Source organism: Schistocerca piceifrons, chromosome 2, assembly GCF_021461385.2.
Source record: "Schistocerca piceifrons isolate TAMUIC-IGC-003096 chromosome 2, iqSchPice1.1, whole genome shotgun sequence".
NCBI lineage: Eukaryota > Metazoa > Arthropoda > Insecta > Orthoptera > Acrididae > Schistocerca > Schistocerca piceifrons.
Window position 1 is genome coordinate 768,192,916 of NC_060139.1, and position 24,834 is coordinate 768,217,749.

A 24,834-nucleotide genomic window follows, 5' to 3' on the forward strand; every position below is an offset into this window, starting at 1 on the left:
ACCTTTTATTCTGAAAAATTCACTGCTCCCCTGCGATGGTTAACGTGACTACTGTTTCCGTGGATTAGGCAACGCGACTAAAAAGTCATTCATGACAATTAACTATCAAATGAATGCATTAAGCTTAGCGCACAGATCAGTTTTTTTCCTTAAGTAAACGAGTGAGCCGGGCGGGATTAGCCGAGCGGTCATGGACTGTGCGGCCGATCCCGGCGGAGGTTCGAGTCTTCCCTCGGGCATGGGTGTGTGTGTTTGTCCTTAGGATAGTTTAGGTTAAGTAGTGTGTCAGCTTAGGGACTGATGACCTTAGCAGTTAAGTCTCCCATAAGATTTCACACACATTTGAACATTTTTTGAAACGAGTGAGTTTTGAGCGACATGTATTCCGTCAGCTCCTCCCATCGTCTGAAAATTTGGTGTTTTATTCCGATGTCGCACGGTTTACTGGGCCGCAATTGACTTGCGCCTCAGTACCTCCAACAGATTATTTTTGTGATGGCGTATAAGCGAGGATAGTGAGTTTCAGCATTAACATTTCTTTATAAATAAGTATTTAATTCCCCCGCAAGTAACATCACGGGGAGCAGCTAGTAATGTATAAGTGGTCATATTACTTGGTGAGAGATTGCGTTCACTGCACAAAGGGACTTGAGAGATCAGGTACAGTCTATTGCTTAATTTGCAACAGATACCACGAGTTAGAAAACCGTGGGGTGGAGAGGAGGGATATTTCTCGTTTCAGGATGAAACTCAGGAAAGTATTATCATCCACAAGAAGTTAGGGGAGACCGAGAGCGCTCAACGAAGCACGTTAACACGTGAATACCTTCATAACAACTTACCAGAATGACACTGCCTTTGGCGACAACCGTAAGTAAGATAAACTTACTTCGTTTCTCCCCCATGGATTGGAGCCAACATTCACTAAGGTGATACACAAATATCGATATGTCTTACCTATTGTAGCTCAAATGTGTTGAGGAAGTATTGAATATGAAAGCAAAATGGTATCTTTAGGTGCAAATAAAACTCGTATAATTTTGAATTAATGTCGCATTTTGCTGCTCTTTTTTGTGAAAGTGATAAGCAGTTCTATATTTGGGGGAACTTTGGAATTTTACTAACGCAGATGACTGATATGGAAATGGAAAAGTCTGTAGCAGTGTGAGTTATTGGCTTGGGTGAAGAATCGTTTGTCCATTGTTTCTTTGGTCATATGAGGGTAAGAAGTTTTACGAAAAAAACGTAAAAATGCGGAAAAATATCAAATTAAATTTTTATCTTGTTCAAGTTTCCAAACGCAACATATTTCTTTTGTAAAATGTAGACTTACGGTACATTTAATTGGAAATAAGTATTTAGCCGATTATTTGTTTGATTCATTTACTGAAAGTTATGAAAAGCATCGGAGTATAATACATCAGCATAAAAAAAGACACGAAGAATGTAAGACAGTCACTCTACAAACTTTTGTTAAAGTCATTTGCAATTATGAAAAACATTCCTTTGATACTGATCTGGACTTACAAAGGAAACGAGTATATTAATGTGCATCGCTTAACTCTTAAGTTTCTTGTTTTGAATCTCATTGTTGATACAGCAGAAAGAAGCTCGCTCACACAAAACGGAGTCAGGGAACGGTCGAAGTACCTCTCTTGCTTTCTTCATTACTTTTGCGCTCTGTACCACTGATCACAGACGCTTGGCAATCAAGCATTACTATTGCTCAGCTAGGAAAATAATTATTGATCTACCAATAACTGACCGTTTCTGAATGGTTTAAACATCAAACACGCAACGGTTTTACCCACCAAACAGATATACAATATAGCCGATATTACTGTTGAGGGGTATGTTGCATTTATTTAAGGTTTTTCGATCCTCTGTCTTCTGCGAGAGGGAGAACAACATTTGCTGGTTTTTTATTACTTTAATCTTATTGGCCGTTGCTGTATTACACCAGCTTCTGCTGCAACGTAAATTAATCAGTTCAGCTACCTGTTTCACGGTGGCGTTTGTGTTGTTTGTGTATGTGTATGGCTGCTATTGATTAGTGCTCATCTGAGCGTTTTTACGTCTGTGCTGCCCCCTCAACGTCAACTGTCATTCGAGACGCACAAAAATACGTGCGAAAGCTACCTTAAACAGTATTTGTTGGATTTTGTACTTGATGGAAAGCAGACGTCATAATGTGTGCTGCTGTCAATTTTATTAATGTCCTGTGACACGTTTACAAAGGTCAAACAAAGAGAGTTACATGAAAGAATTAGAGGCGTTACCATAATTTGTAAAGAAAACTAAACCGTTCAAATCGGTTCTGGTAAAATTTAGAGTTCAGTGCAATAACAGCAGAAGTCTGGCCACTTCTCGAGTGACGAGGAGATTTGTATTAAATCAAAAAAGCAGAATAAAAGAGATCAGAGTTTCTAAATATCAGTGACCCACGGAACTTTTTTGTTTTTTATAAAATTATTTCTCCTCTCGTACTTAATTTCAAATGACACCATTGCCTGAAGTCCCCTTAATTCTACAGAAAAGCCTTACCAAAATCTTCAGCATCATTAAATCTGAATGTTCGGATTCAGTTTCTCAGTCATGTGAATACTCTCATACACTTATAAATCAAAACTGATAGCAGTTGTTGTTTGCTCTGCCGCTGTTTATTTTATTTACTTCAATACTTAATTGATAGGTGTTTTAGTAGACATTATAAATGTCCGTTTACATGTAGAGTCGATGCTATTCTCCCACAAAAACGACGTTTCTTTCTTTCGTTATGAAAAATCAGTATTGTGTTTTTTGTAGACAGAGAACGTAAAAACTTTTTCGCTTGTTACTGAAATATTGCTTTACACCAACAGAACAAAATCTCAGTTCTTCCGACATTATGCTACGTAATATATAAACTGGGGAGTGCAGTTTCTCTCCAGTGCCTATCTAATCATAGCAGAGGCATATTTTTCTATTAATTCACCGTAACGGCCGCCGGATGATTTACCGGCTGTGTTATTTTAATGTGCTGCCTTCTCTATAATGCTGGTGGCGACCTAAAAACCGAACACCAATCTACATCTACGTACATACTCCGCAAGTCACAGTACGGTCCATGCCGGAGGGTACTAATGCCATTACTAGTCATTTTCTTTTTGTTCCATTCCCAAAAAGAACCTCTGCACGAGATAATTTCTCTTATCTTCGCGGTACTTACGCGAAATGTAAGTTGTTGGCAGTGGAACCGTCCTGCAGTTGGGCTCGAATGCCGGTTCTCTAAATTTAACCAATAGTACCTCGCAGAGAGAGCGGTTGTTTTCTCCAGAGAATCCTACATGAGTTTACGAAGAATCTCCGATCGAACCTACCGGTAACAAATCTAGCAACACGCCTCTCAAGTTCTTCGATGTCCTTTAATTACGACCTGGCGCAGGACCTAAGCACTTGAGCAGTTCTCAAGAAAGAGTGGCAGTAGCGTTCCACACGCCGTCTCCTTTACAGATGAGCTTATTTTCTAAAAATACTCCCAATAAAACGTAGTCGAGCATTCGCCTTCCCTACTACCAACCGCATAACGACGAAGGGATCTGTGAGCTTTTGCTACTGTAGCTAAACCGAAATATACGACATTAGAACGAGTGTCAGCCGTATTTTTATTACACTCTCTGTAAAACTGACTATTTTAAAATGATATTAAATTACCCACTAGTTGAAGGTCAAAAGTAGATAGTTCCTTTACCTCGTTTATGCTTCACAGTATGATGACACTGCTGCTTTCCTGCCGCACCATATTCACTTCCATGTTTTGCAATACAGCACATACAACTATTTATAAAGGTAAACGTGTGTGTTATAGCAGCTTGTTTTTTACAATTTTGTTCAGTCGTAAACTTTTCCTCTTTTTTCTCGTTTTAATTAGCGAAAACAAAATATTTCACGATAAATTAAGCATGAAAGAATTCAGAGTACAATTGAAATTTGCGTTATTTCGATGAGCACTGTTTAACACCAACTTATTGCTGCACACTCATATCCAAGAACGGAAGCAGCTGTGCCGCTCAAAAAAGTCTATGTAGGCCTTGAAATTGGTGTTGTAAATCCGTAACGGCGTACTACTAACATAAACATTCCTATCATAAAAGCTACAGACACGTACGGACCTTCCCACAATGACTGTAAATGACCTCAGAATTAATTGATTCAAACAGCAATGACACAGGGTGACAGTTATTGAACTATATGAAAAAAGTAAATTAGTTATAAACTACGGCGTGCACACATTTTATTCAACACGTAAACGTCACTACAGATATTCGGATTTAGGTTATGACGTGTTCGATATGGCTGCCAACATTGGAGATGAAGTAGCGTAGGCGAATAGAGAAATTCTGAGTGACACGCTGAAGTGTCGGTACATCGATGCTGTCGATGACCTCCTGAATGGCTGTTTTCGGCGCAGCAATTCTTAGATGGTTATTTCTGTGCACTATGTCTTTAATATAGCCCAACAAAAAGGAGTCGCATGTTTTCGGATCTGGAGAATGTGGCGGCCAATCGAGGCCCATGTCAATGGCCTCTGGGTACCGCAGAACTGAAATCGTGTCCCAAGAGTGCTACTCCAGGACATCAAACACTCTCCTGATTCGATGGGGTCGAGCTTCGTCTTGCAATGAACCACATACTGTCGAAATTAGGGTCATTTTGGATAATGAGGATGAAATCATCTTCCAAAACCTTCATGTATCGTACGATAGTCATTGTGTCATCAAGGGATATCGCACCGATTATTCTGTGACTGGACACTGCATACCACAGTCACCCGCTGAGGATGAAGAGACTTCCCGATCTCCAAATGCGGATTCCCAGTCCCCCAAATGCGCGAATTGTGCTCATTGACGAACCCACCCAAATGAAAGTGGGCTTCGCTGCTAAACCAAACCATCATGCGCATACTAATTCCCATCATCCCCCCGCGGGCAACTGTGCAGTTTGAACGTCCTAACGCAAACCGTTCAGAACTTATTACGATTTTATTTAATATAGTTCAATAATTGTCATCATGTACATCTTGTAATGAACATTATGAAAACTCATTTTGAATGTATAGCCCGGAACAAAGTTGTTAGCATGTGATAAAGTAAATTAACTAATATTAATCGGTTTAAAGCAGTCTTGTCTGCTGTACGAAGTGTCCTATGATAGTTCGTAGAAACCTGATGCAAACGCAGCGAGTAATGATGACGCCCACTGGGTAACTATCATCTCTGACCGACTTCGCTTACTTCGAATACGTAGCGCACCAATAAGGTACAACTGCCTATTGACAACGATCTCGTTAGAGACAGAAGAAATGCTTGGATCGTACAAGATACATCAAGGAAACAGGACTGCCTTTTTCAAATGAACCATCCTGGCATTGCCAGAATGAGATTTTCACTCTGCAGCGGAGTGTGCGCTGATATGAAACTTCCTGGCAGATTAAAACTGTGTGCCGGACCGAGACTCGAACTCGGGACCTTTGCCTTTGGCGGGCAAGTGCTCTACCAACTGAGCTACCCAAGCACGACTCACGCCCCGTCCTCACAGCTTTACTTCTGCCAGTACCTCGTCTCCTACCTTTCAAACTTAACAGAAGCTCTTCTGTGAACCTGGCAGAAGTGAAGCTGTGAGGACGGGGCGTGAGTCGTGCTTGGGTAGCTCAGTTGGTAGAGCACTTGCCCGCCAAAGGCAAAGGTCCCGAGTTCGAGTCTCGGTCCGGCACACAGTTTTAATATGCCAGGAAGTTTCATTAATCTTGCCGTCCTCTTCAGGTGTAAAGCAAATGGGTGTCTCATCCACAGTGTTCACCGGAAACCAGTCCACACGGACTGATGTCTGCATGCTGTCAGTTATCAACACACTTCGCAACGTTCTGAAGATCTTAGTGCATCGAGAGGAAACCGTTTCAGACGATGAAAACCTTCCGACGGAACTTGAGCACTGAACCAGCTACACAACCACCAGATTTCTCAAACCGTCTTGCCGAAGAAACGTAAGCAGAAGGCCCGTAAGGAGACCACGAAGAAGCTTGCGTTTTTGCCTTTCTGTGGCTCAGTGACGGGAAAGATTACCCGGCTCCTAAAGAGGCATAAAATCGACTCACTCGGCAGGGCTCCAGCAAAAATTCAATGACTAATATGGCCTGTGAAAGACGTTGTAGGCTTCAGAACACCAGGAGCACATAAAATACCATATGGGTGTGGGCAATTTTTCGTTGGACAGACTGTACGTACTACTGAATGCCGCCGAGTGGTACAGGAGAGAATTTTTTGCCTATAGTAACCTGAGAAACTGGCAGTAGTAGAACGTGCCCTAGAAAACGGACACCATATTGCATTCGACGAGACATCTGTTATTACATTGACTAATAATTTGTGGGATAACGTCACAAAAGAGGCGATCGAGATTAAAAAACATTCGTGACAAAAATCTCTTTAAAGACGGCGGCCTGCAGGTAAGTACGACTCGGAACTCGGCTATCAGAAGGTTGAAGTGAGCGTGGCAGGTGCGCAACTAAGAAAGTACCATTTAAGGAGCTGGGGTGAGGACAATGACGTCACTAAAGGCAGGGCGGCTATATAAGGGTGGCAGCAGCAATCACCGACGGTCACAACTTGATAATGGCTGAGGAGCACTCGGGCGAAAGCTTGTGTGATTTAAACCTCTTGACATGGCTGGAAGTCCGAGAGAATTTTATCAATAAAGTGTTTGTTAAAAATGAATGACTTGTCCAGTGTAGCGGATAGTGGCTTGGTGGGGATGTAATATTTTTGCTTAAATTGCTTCGAGTGAATAAGAACAAGAATGAAGTGCCACATGCTACTTGAGGACTGTTTCAGCAATGTCGTTTTCGATATGGAACACCTAATGATTTGTGATTAGCTTGCAAGTTGGATAGCTTAATTCAATTATTTTTATTTCAAGATAAGTTAAACGATACATTTATCTGTGCAATTCTATTTTTATGCATTTTGAAAATTGTGCATTGAAACGCCTTTGTTAGATTCTTTTCATATTATTTAACTTATATTTCGGTTGGTCATGCCCAGTAATTTGTAATTTAGTTTTGTATTTTGTGTGTGTCCCCAATCAGTGATAGAGAATCACACAAGTTTTTCCAGTAAGCACCTTGCCCTATGTATATTGCCTACATTTTGTGCTTCCAAATTTCCTGCCTCTCTTTATCCTCCGTTTGAATGAGTGAATGAGTGTGTACATAGAATTTTTATTGTGCATGGTAGCAGTACAGCATCTGGCTGTCTGCTGTGGTAGGAACACTGTAGCCAACGTAGCTTTCTCAGTCAAGACAAAAGTATTTGTAGCGTTTCGGTAATCATTCGACAAGTTAGCGGCGGAAAGAAGCCCTCCGGTGTCTTCCTGGTACCTGGCGGAAGTTCATTATGGGGAGAAAGTGCTCTCATCACTCGGGGCTGAACCTTTGCTAAGTGAAGAAGATGGCGACCCAGCAAAATTTTGTGGTACACAAAACATGCAGTAGATTGCAGAGTTCCACATTAACTAACTTCCCCAATTTCCGTTTGCAAATCACTTTTCAGAACCATTCACCCATTAATAACCATTTATACACACAATTTGCCTGACTCAAACTCTTAATGTGTAAAGGAAACATACAAATAGTATTCCTAATTTGGTTAAACCGATTACCAAGATATTTGCTGATAAAAAATTCCTATGTTTGAGAAAAAAATTCGTCTCTCAGGCAATAGCGCAGAGCCAGCCGTGGCGGCGCGACAAAAACAGTTCTGCAAAGTAGAGTTTCTTAAGACAGCCGTCCACAGGTGTTGCCTTGAAGCAGATGTTATAGCTATACGTACGTACAACTTTGAATTATAGATTAAACGTAAAAATATGGACAGTGTGGTATATAGGACAGAGGCAGGAGAGAGAGAGAGAGATAGAGAGAGAGAGAGAGAGAGAGAGAGAGACAGAGAGATGGAGGAAGGAGAAATGGCAGAGCAAAAGAGACTGAGTAACTGAGCAGAGAGAGAGAAAGAGTGATATCATCGGAATTTTCACTGTAACTTTAGTTTTCCGAACCAATACGCACAATTTGGAAAATACATAAAAAATAGAATCGCACATATAAGAGTTTTTATTTCAAGGGAAGTTAACGGTAAACTTACCCGTGCAGTTTCTTTTTTTCTTTTTTTTTCATTTTCCAAATTCTCTAGAGACCCCTTCGGTACTTGGTCTTCCAAAATCATATCACACACTGTCTCGACACCTTCATCTGTTCAATACATAGCTCACTGAAGTGTCGCCGGAACACGTTTTGTGGGTTCCACAACATTTTATCGAGGCAATTGCTTGACGTTATGATATTGTGAGTGCCCGTCGCTGCTGCCTAGTAGCAGTTGCCTAGATCAAATACAGTGGGCTACACAGAATATGGTTCAAATGGCTCTGAGCACTATGGGACTTAAAATCTGGGGTCATCAGTCCCCTAGAACTTAGAACTACTTAAACATAACTAACCTAAAGACATCACACACATCCATGCCCGAGGCAGGATTCGAACCTGCGACCGTAGCAGTCGCGCGGTTCCGGGCTGAAGCGCCTAGAACCGCTCGGCCGCCGTGGCCGGCTACATAGAATATGATCTGGTGGTACACCCGATAGCCATATGTTGAACGTATCCGCCGGGAAAGAATGAAGCGTCACGCTTTCATCTATAACTACAGTTTTTGGATAGTCTCCAGACTGTTCATGTGCAACAAAACTTTCAGTCTAACAGAACAGTTCTTAATTATTGAACATGTAGGAACCGCCACCTCGTAAACATTATAAATTTCGGATGGATTTTCGTTGTCGATAAGCCATCCAAGGAATTTATTGGTAAGGCACGATATACTTTTTGATTCATTTGACAAACTCCGTACGGCGTGACTGCTGTAAGAAGCTGTATCAACAAGACTATTCGTAAATCGTGCTGATATTTGACTTACGTTATTGCACAATGTACATACGTCATCTCTGTGCAGGTAGATAAATTTTCTTTTTGCTGTATTTTTTTCTGTGAACAACTTCTTCGCTGTCGAAAGTATTGTTTCTTTACTGTTCCATTTGAAACTTCTGGTATTTGAAATAGTTAGTGTAGTTATAAAGAACGACATAATTTCCACCAAGCAGTTAGTTTAAATGGTATTTTATTAATCAATACTAGCTAGTTTTGAGCTTGTGCTCGTTCTCAAGTGCACAAATGGATGTGGTCGTACCATCCTCAGATGTTTATAACAAATCACATGTCATGAGTCGTTATGCATAGCACGGTCGTCAATGGATGGGACTTCGAGAAAAGTATGTACAAATCACGCTTACTTTAATATTGCTCGTCAGTCCGGGATCCATACCAGAAAGTGTGGGTAGAGGAAGTGGAGATAATCAAAAGAAGAGTAGCGGGTTTTGTCACAGGTTCACTTTGTAAGCGCAAAAGCGCCACGGAGATGCACAGCAAACAATAGTGGTAGACGTTGCAAGAGAGGTGTTTGCTGCTAAAATTCAGAGAGCGTACGTTCCTAGAAAAGTTGACGAACACATTACGTCCTCCTACACATATCCCGTTAAATCTGTAAGCGTCCTTCATACACGCCACTCCCACTAAGTCGAGAGCATGCACGAATAGTTTTGTGGCACTGGACGATGCAGGAGTGTGCAGTGCGTTGGCAAACAAAGGTAGCGGTGCGTGGGCGGACAGCGGAGCAAGGGGTGAAAGTGGGTCGGGCGTTCTTGGTTGTATAATATGTATGAATTGCATTTTTAAGTTTTTTCAAATTTATGTGAACAGTGCAGCCAAGCTAAACTGTCAACTTTTGTGGCTTTTGTGAAAAACCCCGCCCCTCAACTACATGTTACTGACGATGCGAAGTGGCAGAAATGCGAGACAACAGATAACTGTAATCTGAAATTAGTGAGCGACGTGGTGGAAAAACGGAGAGATAAGTGTGCGTGGGTGTTTGTCTGATAGTTCACAGTGAGTTACGAACCTTATTTGTAGGATGAGACAAGAGTATATGCAGTAGGTGTTGGCCATATGTACATTTTTAGTCGCCATTGAAAAAAAGTAATGAAAATGCTGTCTCAGATATATGTGGCTGACTAATCACTAGACAAAAGTGGATGGAGTGACGTACAACACAGTAAAATTCCCATCTCAGGCTAATACTCGTATAATCGTTGGCTAAAGCAGAGAGAAGGTCCACACTTGAAATAGCCACAAACTTCTGGTCCAATTGTGTTAATTAAATCGCTCGAAATTCGTTATTAGTGCTTAATAAAGCATTAATTTACATTACTAAACGACCGTAATGGTTCATGGTGCACGGAACCAGTTGCCGGTTGACAGTCTAACGGCTTACAGGGCCAACACAAATTTCATTATTAGTATTTCATATATATATTGACCAAATTTAAAATTCAAAATACTCTCTTAATCTACTCGTCAAGAGTTTAAAGGTTTAAGACAATAACGCAAGTATTAAACGTAAAAATATGTGTATATTTTGTGGCAGTTGTAACTCCTGGCGTTCGTCCAGTATTTGAGAATGAGAGCACTTTGAAACTTCAATAAAGTGTACACGTAATTTCAAATCTTTTCGAAACTCTTTCGTTAGCCTCCGGGTGACTAATTATAAAGTAATAAAACCAATATAATTTGGGTTTCGCGTCTTGAACTATACATACCGGGTGTTCAAAAAGTCAGTATAAATTTGAAAACTTAATAAACCACGGAATAATATAGATAGAGAGGTAAAAATTGACACACATGCTTGCAATTACATGGGGTTTTATTAGAACCACCCCATATTGCTAGACGCGTGAAAGGTCTCTTGCGCGCGTCGTTTGGTGATGATCGTGTGCTCAGCCGGCACTTTCGTCATGCTTGGCCTCCCAGGTTCCCAGACCTCAGTCCGTGCGATTATTGGCTTTGGGTTTACCTGAAGTCGCAAGTGTATCGTGATCAACCGTTATCTCTACGGATGCTCAAAGACAACATCCGACGCCGATGCCTCACAATAACTCCGGACATGCTTTACAGTGCTGTTCACAACATTATTCCTCGACTACAGCTGTTGTTGAGGAATGATGGTGGACATATTGAGCATTTCCTGTAAAGAACAGCATCTTTGCTTTGTCTTACTTTGTTATGCTAGTTATTGCTATTCTGATCAGATGAAGCGCCATCTGTCGGAAATTTTTTGAACTTTTGTATTTTTTTGGTTCTAATAAAACCCCATGTCATTCCAAGCATGTGTGTCAATTTGTACCTCTCTATCTACATTATTCCGTGATTTATTCATTTTTCAAATTTATACTGACTTTTTGATTACCCAGTATATTGCATGTTTACCGTCAAATTCTTAACAAATTAAATAATTCGTGAAATAGCGACTCGTTCGATACACGGGAAAGCGATTCTTTAAAGAATCGGGAATGGCTTGGTGTTATTGGTTTAAACTACCACCCGGGTGTAAGTGATGACGGACGTTCTTTAAACTTACGGAGGCTGTGGTGCTCAGTCAGCAGTCTGCATGAACAAAACATTGTATGAACAAAAAAGTTACATGAAATCGATCACTAGTAGATGTAAATTTATTTTACTGCTTCTTGTTTTCTTGTATTACTGAATGGAAAACACGTCGTCGTTGCCGCACGGTAACTCTCAGCGCGTAGCCACTGGCCGGCTATAGGCTCGGCTTATCTCAGAGTGCGCAGCCGTGAGCAGGAGCTCGCTACGCCTCGCCGCGCAGCGTGGAGCGGCGCCGACACACGCACCTGTCACGTGCTGGCAGCTAGCCGTCGGCGAGCGGCGGCGTCACCCAGCCGTACTTGTCGTGCGTCTTCACCAGGCTGCGGAACGACTCCTCGGCCGAGCGCCGGCTGAAGTCCTTGCTGCCCTTGTGCTTCCTGGCGATGCGCCCCTGCCGACACAAGACGCCGTCACTTTAACGCTCAATCGACGTGACAATGGCTGAACGATTCACAAAACCTACAAATACGTAAATTAATTGCTGAAGTAGTTAGTTTTGTTTAGGATTCTTCCTAATAATCGGTCAGTAAAATACAGGATATTTCGGAAGGAATAGCAAATGTTTTGGTGTTGATCTCTATACTAATTAGCAAAACATTCCATACAACGTGTATCCAGTTTTTATTTGTTACAGAGATACAGCTGGTTACCCAGATAAGCTTTCGTTTCGCCCGTTGATACTCCAGTTGCTATGGATTTGTTTATCGCTTGTGGTTTTTATTTTGTAATTCAAGTTGTGAAGCTGTGATTAAATTTACATAATTGAGTTTTCCAAATGAGACTGTTATTTGTTGGCCAATTCTATCGCATCGTTAAACATCTCGCACATGTGTGTTAGATGACTTCCTAAGCTCAGAGCAGCAGATTCAAAGGTGATACCAAATGGAACTGTTGTACTCGGCGATAAATGCTACTACTACCACTCAGGTCACCCAGATCAGCATAAGAACGCCTATTTTATTTTTCTATTAACCGTCTTCTTAAGCCCCTACTCTCTCCAGCTGAACATGAAAAAAAGTGAGGCTCTATCCAACACATTTCCAGGGCGAACAACTACCCCTGCCCCCTTACGTAGATAAAATTTACAAAAATATTGTGAAAACTGTCACAAAATCTAAGAGAAATTATAGACAGCAACAAGATGGAAAATGAAGGTAACAAATACGTTTGCTCGCCATACTGTGGCACATTTAGTACAAAAATGGCATCGGTTTTCAAAAAGTAAACAAAAAAGATTTCCTTCTCAACTACAAACAACCTTGTGCGTATTTTGGCTGATGGGGTTGATAAAAGAAATACACTCCTGGAAATTGAAATAAGAACACCGTGAATTCATTGTCCCAGGAAGGGGAAACTTTATTGACACATTCCTGGGGTCAGATACATCACATGATCACACTGACAGAACCACAGGCACATAGACACAGGCAACAGAGCATGCACAATGTCGGCACTAGTACAGTGTATATCCACCTTTCGCAGCAATGCAGGCTGCTATTCTCCCATGGAGACGATCGTAGAGATGCTGGATGTAGTCCTGTGGAACGGCTTGCCATGCCATTTCCACCTGGCGCCTCAGTTGGACCAGCGTTCGTGCTGGACGTGCAGACCGCGTGAGACGACGCTTCATCCAGTCCCAAACATGCTCAATGGGGGACGGATCCGGAGATCTTGCTGGCCAGGGTAGTTGACTTACACCTTCTAGAGCACGTTGAGTGGCACGGGATACAAGCGGGCGTGCATTGTCCTGTTGGAACAGCAAGTTCCCTTGCCGGTCTAGGAATGGTAGAACGATGGGTTCGATGACGGTTTGGATGTACCGTGCACTATTCAGTGTCCCCTCGACGATCACCAGTGGTGTACGGCCAGTGTAGGAGATCGCTCCCCACACCATGATGCCGGGTGTTGGCCCTGTGTGCCTCGGTCGTATGCAGTCCTGATTGTGGCGCTCACCTGCACGGCGCCAAACACGCATACGACCATCATTGGCACCAAGGCAGAAGCGACTCTCATCGCTGAAGACGACACGTCTCCATTCGTCCCTCCATTCACGCCTGTCGCGACACCACTGGAGGCGGGCTGCACGATGTTGGGGCGTGAGCGGAAGACGGCCAAACGGTGTGCGGGACCGTAGCCCAGCTTCATGGAGACGGTTGCGAATGGTCCTCGCCGATACCCCAGGAGCAACAGTGTCCCTAATTTGCTGGGAAGTGGCGGTGCGGTCCCCTACGGCACTGCGTAGGATCCTACGGTCTTGGCGTGCATCCGTGCGTCGCTGCGGTCCGGTCCCAGGTCGACGGGCACGTGCACCTTCCGCCGACCACTGGCGACAACATCGATGTACTGTGGAGACCTCACGCCCCACGTGTTGAGCAATTCGGCGGTACGTCCACCCGGCCTCCCGCATGCCCACTATACGCCCTCGCTCAAAGTCCGTCAACTGCACATACGGTTCACGTCCACGATGTCGCGGCATGCTACCAGTGTTAAAGACTGCGATGGAGCTCCGTATGCCACGGCAAACTGGCTGACACTGACGGCGGCGGTGCACAAATGCTGCGCAGCTAGCGCCATTCGACGGCCAACACCGCGGTTCCTGGTGTGTCCGCTGTGCCGTGCGTGTGATCATTGCTTGTACAGCCCTCTCGCAGTGTCCGGAGCAAGTATGGTGGGTCTGACACACCGGTGTCAATGTGTTCTTTTTTCCATTTCCAGGAGTGTGTACACTACGAATCAGGTGTGTGCAGACTTGAATGTCCAGACTGTGACACCTGTTACACGGAACAGACAGGTAGAAGGCTTGAGATCAGGTTTAGTGAACATGTAACTATGGGTAGGTGGGATATAGTTGAGAGGTCCAACTTCACTCCCCACCTGATTGAAATTGGACACACCCTCACCTCTCTGACGTTGAATGTCAAGTTATTGCACAAGGCTGAGAAAGGCATTTTCAAGGACCTCATAGAAGAAATGGAGATATACTGCCATCTAAAGTCATCAGGTGTCCATCTACTCAAAGAGAAAGTGTTGGTGAAGAGCAGCCGATTTTAGAAGATCTTCCACGATCTCTTGTTTGCTCACGTTCGTCTGTATATGCTAACTAATCTCAGAAACTGCTGTAGAGGTTTTGATCCAGATACACTGATTCAAGAAGAAGATTTTGTTATATAATTTATAAATGTTTATTACAAATTGTCTGTATTACGATTGATTGAAGTTAAGTTGTGAAACCGATGCCCTTGCCACCTAGTGAACAGTTGCCATTGCACGAGAGAGCAGCAGTGGCTCGAGGACACAGAAGGAGGGATCTAATTCACATCTTATGTGAATATAGGCTTTCCCGGTGTATACTGCTGATTAAATCTTCTCGGGTTTCCATCCAGGTAGATGCGTCGAAGATCCGCGACGATTCGATGAGTGTCATTCTCATCATCTTCTGTCGAAGTGTCTGTATTATGATTGATTGCACATCTTCACCATAAGATGATGAGAATTACACTCATAGAAACGTCGCGGATTTTCGACGCAGCTACTCGGATGGAAACCCGAGAAGATTTCATCAATTCACATCTTGTCTGGTAGTCTAGCTGTAATGTGAGTGGGAGGAAACCGATAGGTTGTGGGGTCCAATCATGGCTGAATCTTTCTTTTCACTCTACCTTTTAACCTAGCATTCATCTGTCAATCATGTGGCTATAAGCATTTCGAAATATGGCAATTCCAGATTGCCCATTTGTGCTTTCCTCAGGTTAGCAACCGCAATTCGCTCGCTTAATTCATTGCACATTCTTCGAACAACGGGCAAGAGTTATTCAACTTTGAATTCTCGTAATAAATATGACCAATAACGAAAAGATAACGGCCTCATCATCAAGCTGTGATGTGAGGCTTATAACTACAAATAAGCAAATATTTTTAACCAAAAGTTTCTCTGCAATCGTTTGAGAACAGTTTCATAGACAAGATACATGTGAATCCCGAATAGTTTTATTTTTTATGCTACAAGTGGAACGTTTTCCGAAAAACTACTTCAACAACTTAACTGCGTTTACATACGCTACGTTCTTTCAGCGGCGCAACAGATGTCTCAACGTTCAGCTTTATGTCTTCGGAGAGTCAAACCTAGATGTGTACAGGATTGTTCGCGTGGCACAGTGAAGAAGTTCGACTTAAAGAGTGCTTGAAGAACAATTGTGGCAATGAGTGTGAACAATTTATCACATTGCGTACTAAGCTTCGCAAGAGGAATGCTGTAACATGTGCTAAACATGTACATCATGTGTGTTTTCTCCTCATTTCATTCTTTTATTTGTGCCACATCAGCCAGTCCCCTATAGATACCGAATCATTCACACACACATTTACCCGTGATTCGCATCCAATATTTATATTGGTTGTAAAGATATCGCTTGAATCACGATGAGCTCCAGTCATTGCCATGAGATGTCACTCCAAACGCCAGTTGAATATGGCACAAATAACATTCATGCCCCCAGACAACTTTCCTGGCATGTGCTGCTTACATCGCGTAAGTTATATGAAAGTGATGATATTCATTCAATTAATGTTGCTGTCTGAAATTTATTCATAACTCTATACAGCTGTTCGCAAACAAAATACGCCCCGCCACACACGTTGTCTGGCAGTAGATACTTAATGCTACTTGTGCAAAGCTGTGAGGGTCGCTAGTCATGTATATAGACAGTTAATCTATAGCTTTTAATGATTGAGTTTGGGATTATAAAAATTATGTCATAAATGGTCGTAATTTTTGATTGCACAGACATAGAAGCTTTAAGTTGATACGTCGTCAAGGGACCAAGGACCATAGTATTTGACATAAATTTCAACTTAATACCTCTACCAGTTCCTGAGAAAAAGGAGTTTTAGGAGAAGGACAGACAGACAGTGGCGCTGTAGGGATTATTACCGATTAAAGTACGGAAATTTAGAGGATAAAACTAGGACTAAAGGCACATGCTGCAAATGGAGATGTAACTTTTTCTTTACGTTGTCAACAATATTAAAGGCAATTACTGGTAAAGGTAGAGGTCGATGTCGAGGTCGAGGTTTTACAGACAGAGAGAAGTCCTCTTCGTCAATTTAAATTGCTAAAAAAGAATAGCTAGTTAAATAGTTTCATAGTTAAATTCATTACAGTAATAAAACATGACGAATTAAACAATTTTTAAAAACATATTTTCTCAAAGAATTATAATCGTGCAGCATTTATAAAAAGGGGGAGAGGGGGTGGTGGTTCATAAGCACATCACGATGTGGATATATTAAACAAGAAAATTACTAGATAGGAAAAATGACTGAGTATACTAAAGCAATAAAGTAAATGAGAAAAAATAATTAATTGCGTATTATGTTCATCAGTAAAAATGAATATGAGATGCACTCTAGCGCTAAGGTGACGCTGCATGCGCTGAGATTCGTAGATTTTTAGAACACCAGTTCTTCCTAGTAGTAGCTGGACTGGAGACGAAGGCGTGCAGAAGTCGAATACTGCCGTCAGTCACTTAAGAGGTAGAATACCTGTTCTCTTGAGATTATTATGATGAGATTCTGAGAATTACTTGTAACATAATCACAAACAATAGAATATAACGAAAGTGTTTTTTCTGTCGGTAATACAAGGGAATGTCGACGTGAGTGCGACTGGAGTTCGAGTAATCTACAAAGAACCTATTATTGCCTTCTAAAGTGCATACGTTCGTCTGTACTGAGATTAAAACTATCAGTCATGGAAACAGCTTGATTTTCGATGTTACGCAGGTGGAGTGCAAGGAAAATGGTTAAGAAAGGGTCACAAAATTTGTGTTTCAGGGTCTTAGGTCTATCTTCTTATAACAGTCTTCAGTTTTAGCAGACCGTAATATCTCTTAGGAACGTAGCACCTTTCGAAGTTCTTTAGTTTAATCCATTATACGGTGTATTTCGTTCAGGAGAACTTCATTTACGAACGTCAGTTTTCTTCAACACCATATGATTAATGGAACTGATAATTGGGAATAGTAAGTAAAGTTTTCAATTAAAACGGTTAATCTAATTAATCAGTGATAGCAGAAAATAGTATAAAGTTTGAATGGAGATCTCTCGAGGATAAATGAACCCAAGCGGTTCTAGGCGCTACAGTCTGGAACCGTGTGACCGCTACGTCGCAGGTTCGAACCCTGCTTCGGGCATGGATGTGTGTGATGTCCTTTGGTTAGTTAGGTTTAAGTAGTTCTAAGTTCTAGGGAACTGATGACCTCATAAGTTAAGTCCCATAGTGGTCAGAGCCATTTGAACAATTTTTTGATAAATGAACGCCGCGCGGGATTAGCCGAGCGGTCTGAAGGCGCTGCAGTCATGGACTGTGCGGCTGGTCACGGCGGAGGTTCGAGTCCTCCCTCGGGCATGGGTGTGTGTGTGTTTGTCCTTAGGATAGTTTAGGTTAAGTAGTGTGTAAACTTAGGGACTGATGACCTTAGCAGTTAAGATTTCACACACATTTGAACATTTTTTTTTTTTTTTTTTGGTAAATGAACAGTGGCTTCTAATGACTTTATCTTCCTGGGTCGTATGTGGGAGAGCTAAAATTTAAGATATATCACCTAAGGATCCCGTCAATCCTCTGAAACACAAATGTACTCCAAGTATATCCAAGTGAAAGGAAACAAAAATAATTTATACTGGAGAAAACAGCTACTTAACACACACAAATGAAACGTTTTAGCTATTTCGTTAGTGATTTGGATTTCTTCTGTTGCTCCTCCTACATCTATTAAGGCGATTACATCCTCCATTCTTGTGTTATCCGAGCTCATGCTCCGTCTCTAACAACCATGTCGTGGTCAGTAGGTGAAAACCCAATATTCCCTCGGTTACTTCGAACCAAAACATCGAGGGCAGCAACATGTGCGTAGATTACTTATAAGTCCTGTTTCGGATACTGAACCGAAAAACGTGAATTGTAAGCATAAACTTCGTTGACTGTTGTTAATGAACAATATCTTGGAGATAACACAAATTGTTGTGAAGTATGCAAACATACTAATAAAAGAAATGCCACACTAAGAATTAAACGTCTTGCTATATGCTATACTACGTTTCAGTTTGCTCCAAAGATTACTTTCTAATTCTGACAATATAATTAAATTGTTTAAGAGAAGAAATATGTCCAACAGCTTGATCGTTTCTGACTGTTGACATTATGGTTTATGGTAGAAGGACCATAAAAGACAAGAAATGATGTGTTTATATGTTTTATGAACACTCAAAACATTGTAGATGTGAACAAGATCAGAGATGATAACAGCTTCTAAGTAATCAGAAAGTAAACAAAGTTCAGAGAAGTAATTTACGAATTTAATACTCGAGTCCGCCACAATATAAAATGAACTGACTGATCGATGGAAGCTGTCGGGCAGAAAGGAGACCTTAATGGTCTCATTGGGTAGCGGTGCAACCATCCCACTCCAGTAGCTACTGTAGATCATAATTAATTGCGAAAACTGACTTGGATGGAGGAAGAAAAGAATGTTAGTGTTTAACGTCCCGTCGACAACGAGGTCATTAGAGATGGTGCACAAACTCGAATTGTTTTCTTAAGTACGGTGAAGGTAATTGACTATGCCCTTTCAAAAGAACCATCCTAGCATTTACCTAGAGCGGCGGGTAACCTAAATCTGGATGACCGGAGGAGGATTTAAAATGGCTAGTCAGTGCGTTACCCCTCTCGGTGTATGGGTGAATTTAGTTAGCTAGTTAGTTTCATGATCCACTGATCATTTGCATGATAAATCGTAATGAAATGGAACGAGTCATTTTACATGCACATCGCAAATTAATTTTTCAATGTGACTATGTGCTGAACATTTATAAAGTATTTTTAAAAATTTTCGACAGATGCGAGTTAGTAATTCCTACCCACCACCTTTCATACGTCATAATAATAGAAATTCTTCTACAGGATGGACGGGGTTGTAAAGGAGAAACTTTTTTAGTTTGTTTTCAAATTTTACTTTGCTATCTGTCAAACATTTTACATCACTGAGTAAGTTATCAAACATTTTTGTTGCAGCATTGCGCACCTCCTTTTTTGTTAAAGACAGTCTGAATGTGGAGTAATGAATGTCATTTTAACTTCTGTTATAATAATTACATACATCATTGTTCCTTTTGAACTACAGTGCATTATTTACAACAACCTTCATGAGTAAATAAATATACGGTGAAGCAGCAGTCAGAATGACGAATTCCTTAAACAGACGTCTACAAGATAGTCGTGGATGAGTATAACATCTTATTCTTTTAGCACGTTTGTTAGCAATGAATACTTGTTTTCTTAAAGATCAGTTACCCCAGCACATTATTCCGTATGACATTATTGAATGAAAATAAGCAAAATACGTCAGCCTACCGATTTGTCACTCCTCAAGATTTGCAATGATTCTAAGTCCAAATGTGACTGAACTAAGTTGTTTTAGGAGTTCCAAAATGTTATTTTCCCAGTTTAAATTCGCATAAATATGACCCCTTTAAGAATTTGGAAGTTTCCAGTCTATTTATTATTTTCTCAGCATGTTTCACACTTATCATTGGTGTATTACCCGTAGGTGTGCAGAACTGAATATGTTGTGTCTTTTTAAACCTGAGGGTGAGACCATTCTCAGAAAACCAGTCAATGATACCTTTTGGTTACGTATGACATTATCCATTTTTTGGCTATACCATCAATCCCAAAAACCTCACTTACCGAGGAGAATACTGTGATTCACAGCCAAATGCCTTAGATAGGTCACAGAAAATACCATGCGACAGCATGCGTATCAGTATGTTCCTAAACGCAAAGCATAAAAGCGGGATTTTACGGTGCTCATGCCTCGTTAAATCTTGGTGATAAAAGGTGAAGTCAAGTGTACTGGATAGCCCTTGGGCAAGGGACCATTTGTAGACCCAACAGAAGGACCGTCTTGGTGTTAACGTAGTACAGTACAGGGTCAAAGTATGAATATTAAACAGTTCCACGTGCTTAAGCAATGAGGGAAATCGGATAGCTCTTTTTGAATTTGATGTGGTCTGCGGTGGGCTTGATGGACTTGTGGAGGCACAGTTAGTTCATGAATGGTTCCTCGGGAACCCCAAAAAAGTGTTTTTTTTCTATACTTTCACCGTCACTTGTGGACCAAAACCCAGCCGAGGATTCCAACATGGCTACGCACAGCATATGGCTGAAATTTTTACAATATATTCCTAATGTCCCGATCTCGAACGACCTTTAAAATTTTCTAGATATCTTTATCCGAGATACTGAAGTTCAAAATTATCTTACTTGTGGACGCAAAATACGCACGTAAAATGCAGAGTGAGGTGGAAACGTAGTCTATAAAGTGATTTAGCATGGACAGATGTGGTATAAAGTGGCTCCATTATCATGAGAAGGTCTCTGAGAACTCCACGTTGGAGTACTGAAGCACATGAAAAATTTTTGTGTACGTAAAATCTGGTCTGAGGTGTAAAATCAGTTTTGCGTTATTTAAATTTCACATAAGTAAACTATCAAAGTTATACTGACCCATCAAGTTCTTTTCACATGAGTGATATGCCCTGTTGTGGCAGGGAAAAGCAGGGAACCAGCGGAAAAATGCTCCTATAGGAGCACAGAAAAGGCGAATATACTCTTCATTTTCTCTGAATGAAAAGTGGAGTACCAGCTGTCTCATTCTACCTCTCTCCGCACCTTTAATATTTTTCACAAAAATGTTGGCATGCGAACATATTCGCTCTTTTTCTTGTTCAGAGAGCAGGAAACAGTAGCAGCGGGAAAGAGACGGAGAAGTAATAAATACTGGAAGGTTTTGACAGTGGCTGCGATACAGAAAGAGTGAAGGAGACAATGGCAGTCTGAGAGAAAGAGAGAGACACAGTGGCAGTAGAACAGAGTCGACAATGAGAGAATATGCTAGGAAAAGAGTGGAGGAGACAGTCCATGTGGAAGAGGAGTAAGAAAGAAGGACAAAGTTGAAATTAGTGAGAGCCAGTGATAAAGAATGACAATGACAACGAGGAAGAGAGAGGCAGTGACAGTGACAAGAGACAGAAGCACTTTGAGTAATGAATGAGATAGCAGCAGTAAGAGAGAAAAAGAGGGAGATAGTGACAGTGAGAGTGGACATTAGTAGTAGGACAGAACGAAGCTGACTGTGGCTTTGAGGCAGCGGTCATTGACAGAAAGCCACAAAGAGATAATGACCACGAGTTGGACCGAATGAGTGAGAATGGGCAACTGGGAGTGGATGGGTATGAAAGATTTACAGCGATGGACTCGTAGGTGTGTGCGAGTTACAGCTAGGGCAGACTGTGTGAATGAGAGGTGAGTTGGATGTTAAAAAGAGCGCTAATATGTTCGCAAGTCAACATTTTTGCGAAAATTTTTAAAGGTGCTGAGGAAGGTAGAGTGAGGCAGCTGGTACTCCACTTGACAGTCAGAGTCTTTTAATATAGAGGAGCATATTCACCGTCTCTGGGCTCCATAGGAGGATTTTAACACTGGTTATATGATGGCTGTATAATTTTGTGAATAAACATGTAACTGGAATTCTCAGTAGAGCAACTCTCCTGAAACAAAATCAGTGATTTGCTGCGAACGTTATTGTTGCTAAGTGGAGATAGTATTCTAGAATACATCACCTTTTTAAAAATTTTGAAAAATGATGTCAGGAGTGAAAGAGTATAGTTTCGAGTCACCGAAGAGCTCAGTATGAAATGTTGTGCCAGTTAGTAACAGTGTATTTCAAATGTAGACTTTTCGACTCATTCTCCATGTAATTGACCTCAGTAATTGGCCTAACTTAAAAAGAAATACAAATTGCTTCAGCACGTTACGTATCACTGTTTACTTACACCCGCAGGTGGTGTTCCACGCGTCGTTCTCTCACTGGGACAGAGCAGTGCACTAGTCTCTGCAGTGAATTACACATTCTTGCAAACACCACGGATCATCTCGTATGTCTTTGCAAGGCTGTATAATTCGCTCTCCAAGTTTGTTAACTGTATCAACAGGAGTGCTGTAAATCTCCATTAGAGGTAACTCCAGACAGAAAATCCAGGGGACTGATGTCAGGAAGATATTGGAGGTCAAAGTACAGTCCCTGTTCGTCCTATCCATCTGGCCAGTCATGCATGTAATATATGGCCCAACTATAAGGGGCGTTCAAAAAGAAACGAGCCGGAGGCATAATTACAGAAACCAGCACCTGTATGTTAGAAGTATTGACCCTGGCTATTGAGGCACTTGTCCCACTGTGACACAAGGCGGTGAATGGCTGTCACATATAATTCCTTGGGCTGCGATGTTAACCAGGTCCGCACGTACAGATGGACGTCGTCGCCCGAGGTGAATCGTTTGCCGAGCATAACGCTGCAGTTGAGCAAGACAGTGTGCCATTCGACATGCTTCCTGGCGTGGTTGAAGACTAGGACACACTTTGCGCATGTGCAGTCGTTCCTTCATGATGGTGTGAACACTTCCGACGCTCAATCCGACCACGGCGGCTATGGCTTAGCCTGTCACTCGGCGGTCCTGGGTAATGAGTGCATCCACCAGCTGGACGATGTCATCGGTAATGCAGTGTGTTGCTCCAGACTGTGCATCATCGGCTAACGACACCCGTACTTCCCTGAAACGCTTGTGCCACGCCTAGACCCCTACAAGAGACATGCAGTGTTCGCCGTGCACTTGTGACAGTCGTCGACGAATGTCCGCTCCTCCTACTCCTTTCGCTGTCAGACAACGAACAACACCTCTTTGCTCTTCTGTTGACGCCTCCATGTCATTGTTTGCAATGCGACTGGCAGCGTTGGATGATTGATGCAAGCTGCTGCTAGCTCTGTATAGTCACGTGACGTGCACGCGTGTCCTCTAGCGAAGGGCTGTGAACTTCCACCCTCTGATCGGAACCACACCTCGTTACACACGCCACGATATTACCCTCCTGTACCGGTTTGCGCATCCCAGACCCCGGCTCGTTTCTTTTTGAACGGCCCTTATATAAGCCATGGGAGAAACTTGAGTGTAATCTTATGAGGACTTAATCGAAAAGGATACAGACATATATTTATACTAATGAGTACCGTACTACATACTGGGCGCAAACACAGATTCGCAATTACCTCGCAAAAGGCTTTTTTGTGGACCTATGTTCACCGGAACTTTTTTATTTCTCTATCGTGTACTTTCACCATCTTAAGTTTCTGCTATAATTATGATATAATCCATTGCATCTTGCAGCAGTAGGCAGTACCTGATGTTAGTAGGCGTTGCCTTCTGTTAAAGGTTGGTGTGGCGCTGTGTCGCGGGCTGTCGCGTTGCAGGCGCCCGTCAGGAAATGGCGCTGAAGCTTCGATCGCACTCGCGCTCGTATATATACAGGGTTATTACAAATGATTGAAGCGATTTCACAGCTCTACAATAACTTTATTATTTGAGATATTTTCACAATGCTTTGTACACACATACAAAAACTCAAAAATTTTTTTAGGCGTTCACAAATGTTCGATATGGCCCCTTTAGTGATTCAGCAGACATGAAGCCGATAATCAAGTTCCTCCCACACTCGGCGCAGCATGTCCCCATCAATGAGTTCGAAAGCATCGTTGATGCGAGCTCGCGGTTCTGGCATGTTTCTAGGTAGAGGAGGTTTAAACACTGAATCTTTCACATAACCCCACAGAAAGAAATCGCGTGGGGTTAAGTCGGGAGAGCGTGGAGGCCATGACATGAATTGCTGATCATGATCTCCACCACGACCGATCCATCGGTTTTCCAATCTCCTGTTTAAGAAATGCCGAACATAATGATGGAAGTGCGGTGGAGCACCATCCTATGGTACGTTTAGCTCCCTGCTTGCTTTATTCGTCGACTTCCGCGGGCTACGCGTGAAACTTGCCCGCACGCGTTCAACCGTTTCTTCGCTCACTGCAGGCCGACCCGTTGATTTCCCCTTACAGAGGCATCCAGAAGCTTTAAACTGCGCATACCATCGCCGAATGGAGATGGCAGTTGGTGGATCTTTGTTGAACTTCGTCCTGAAGTGTCGTTGCACTGTTATGACTGACTGATGTGAGTGCATTTCAAGCACGACATACGCTTTCTCGGCTCCTGTCGCCATTTTGTCTCACTGCGCTCTCGAGCGCTCTGGCGGCAGAAACCTGAAGTGTGGCTTCAGCCGAACAAAACTTTATGAATTTTTCTACATATCTGTAGT

The 24,834-nt window shown here is 42.1% G+C and overlaps 1 protein-coding gene and 2 non-coding genes across 3 annotated transcripts in view; 1 reads left to right on the forward strand and 2 right to left on the reverse strand.

The window, feature by feature from the left end:
- Positions 1 to 5,479: 5,479 nt before the first annotated feature.
- Trnaw-cca lies at positions 5,480 to 5,554 on the reverse strand. Its single transcript has one exon. It is a non-coding gene; the product is annotated as a tRNA-Trp (tRNA).
- Positions 5,555 to 5,677: 123 nt separating this feature from the next.
- Positions 5,678 to 5,752, forward strand: Trnaw-cca. Its single transcript has one exon. It is a non-coding gene; the product is annotated as a tRNA-Trp (tRNA).
- Positions 5,753 to 11,840: 6,088 nt separating this feature from the next.
- LOC124775839 (ubiquitin-conjugating enzyme E2Q-like protein 1) overlaps positions 11,841 to 24,834 on the reverse strand; it is a 641,480-nt gene continuing 628,486 nt past the window's right edge. The window contains exon 8 of the mRNA XM_047250674.1: positions 11,841 to 11,969. Within this exon, the coding sequence (XP_047106630.1) occupies positions 11,841 to 11,969 (129 nt within the window). The remainder of the gene's footprint in view (positions 11,970 to 24,834) is intronic.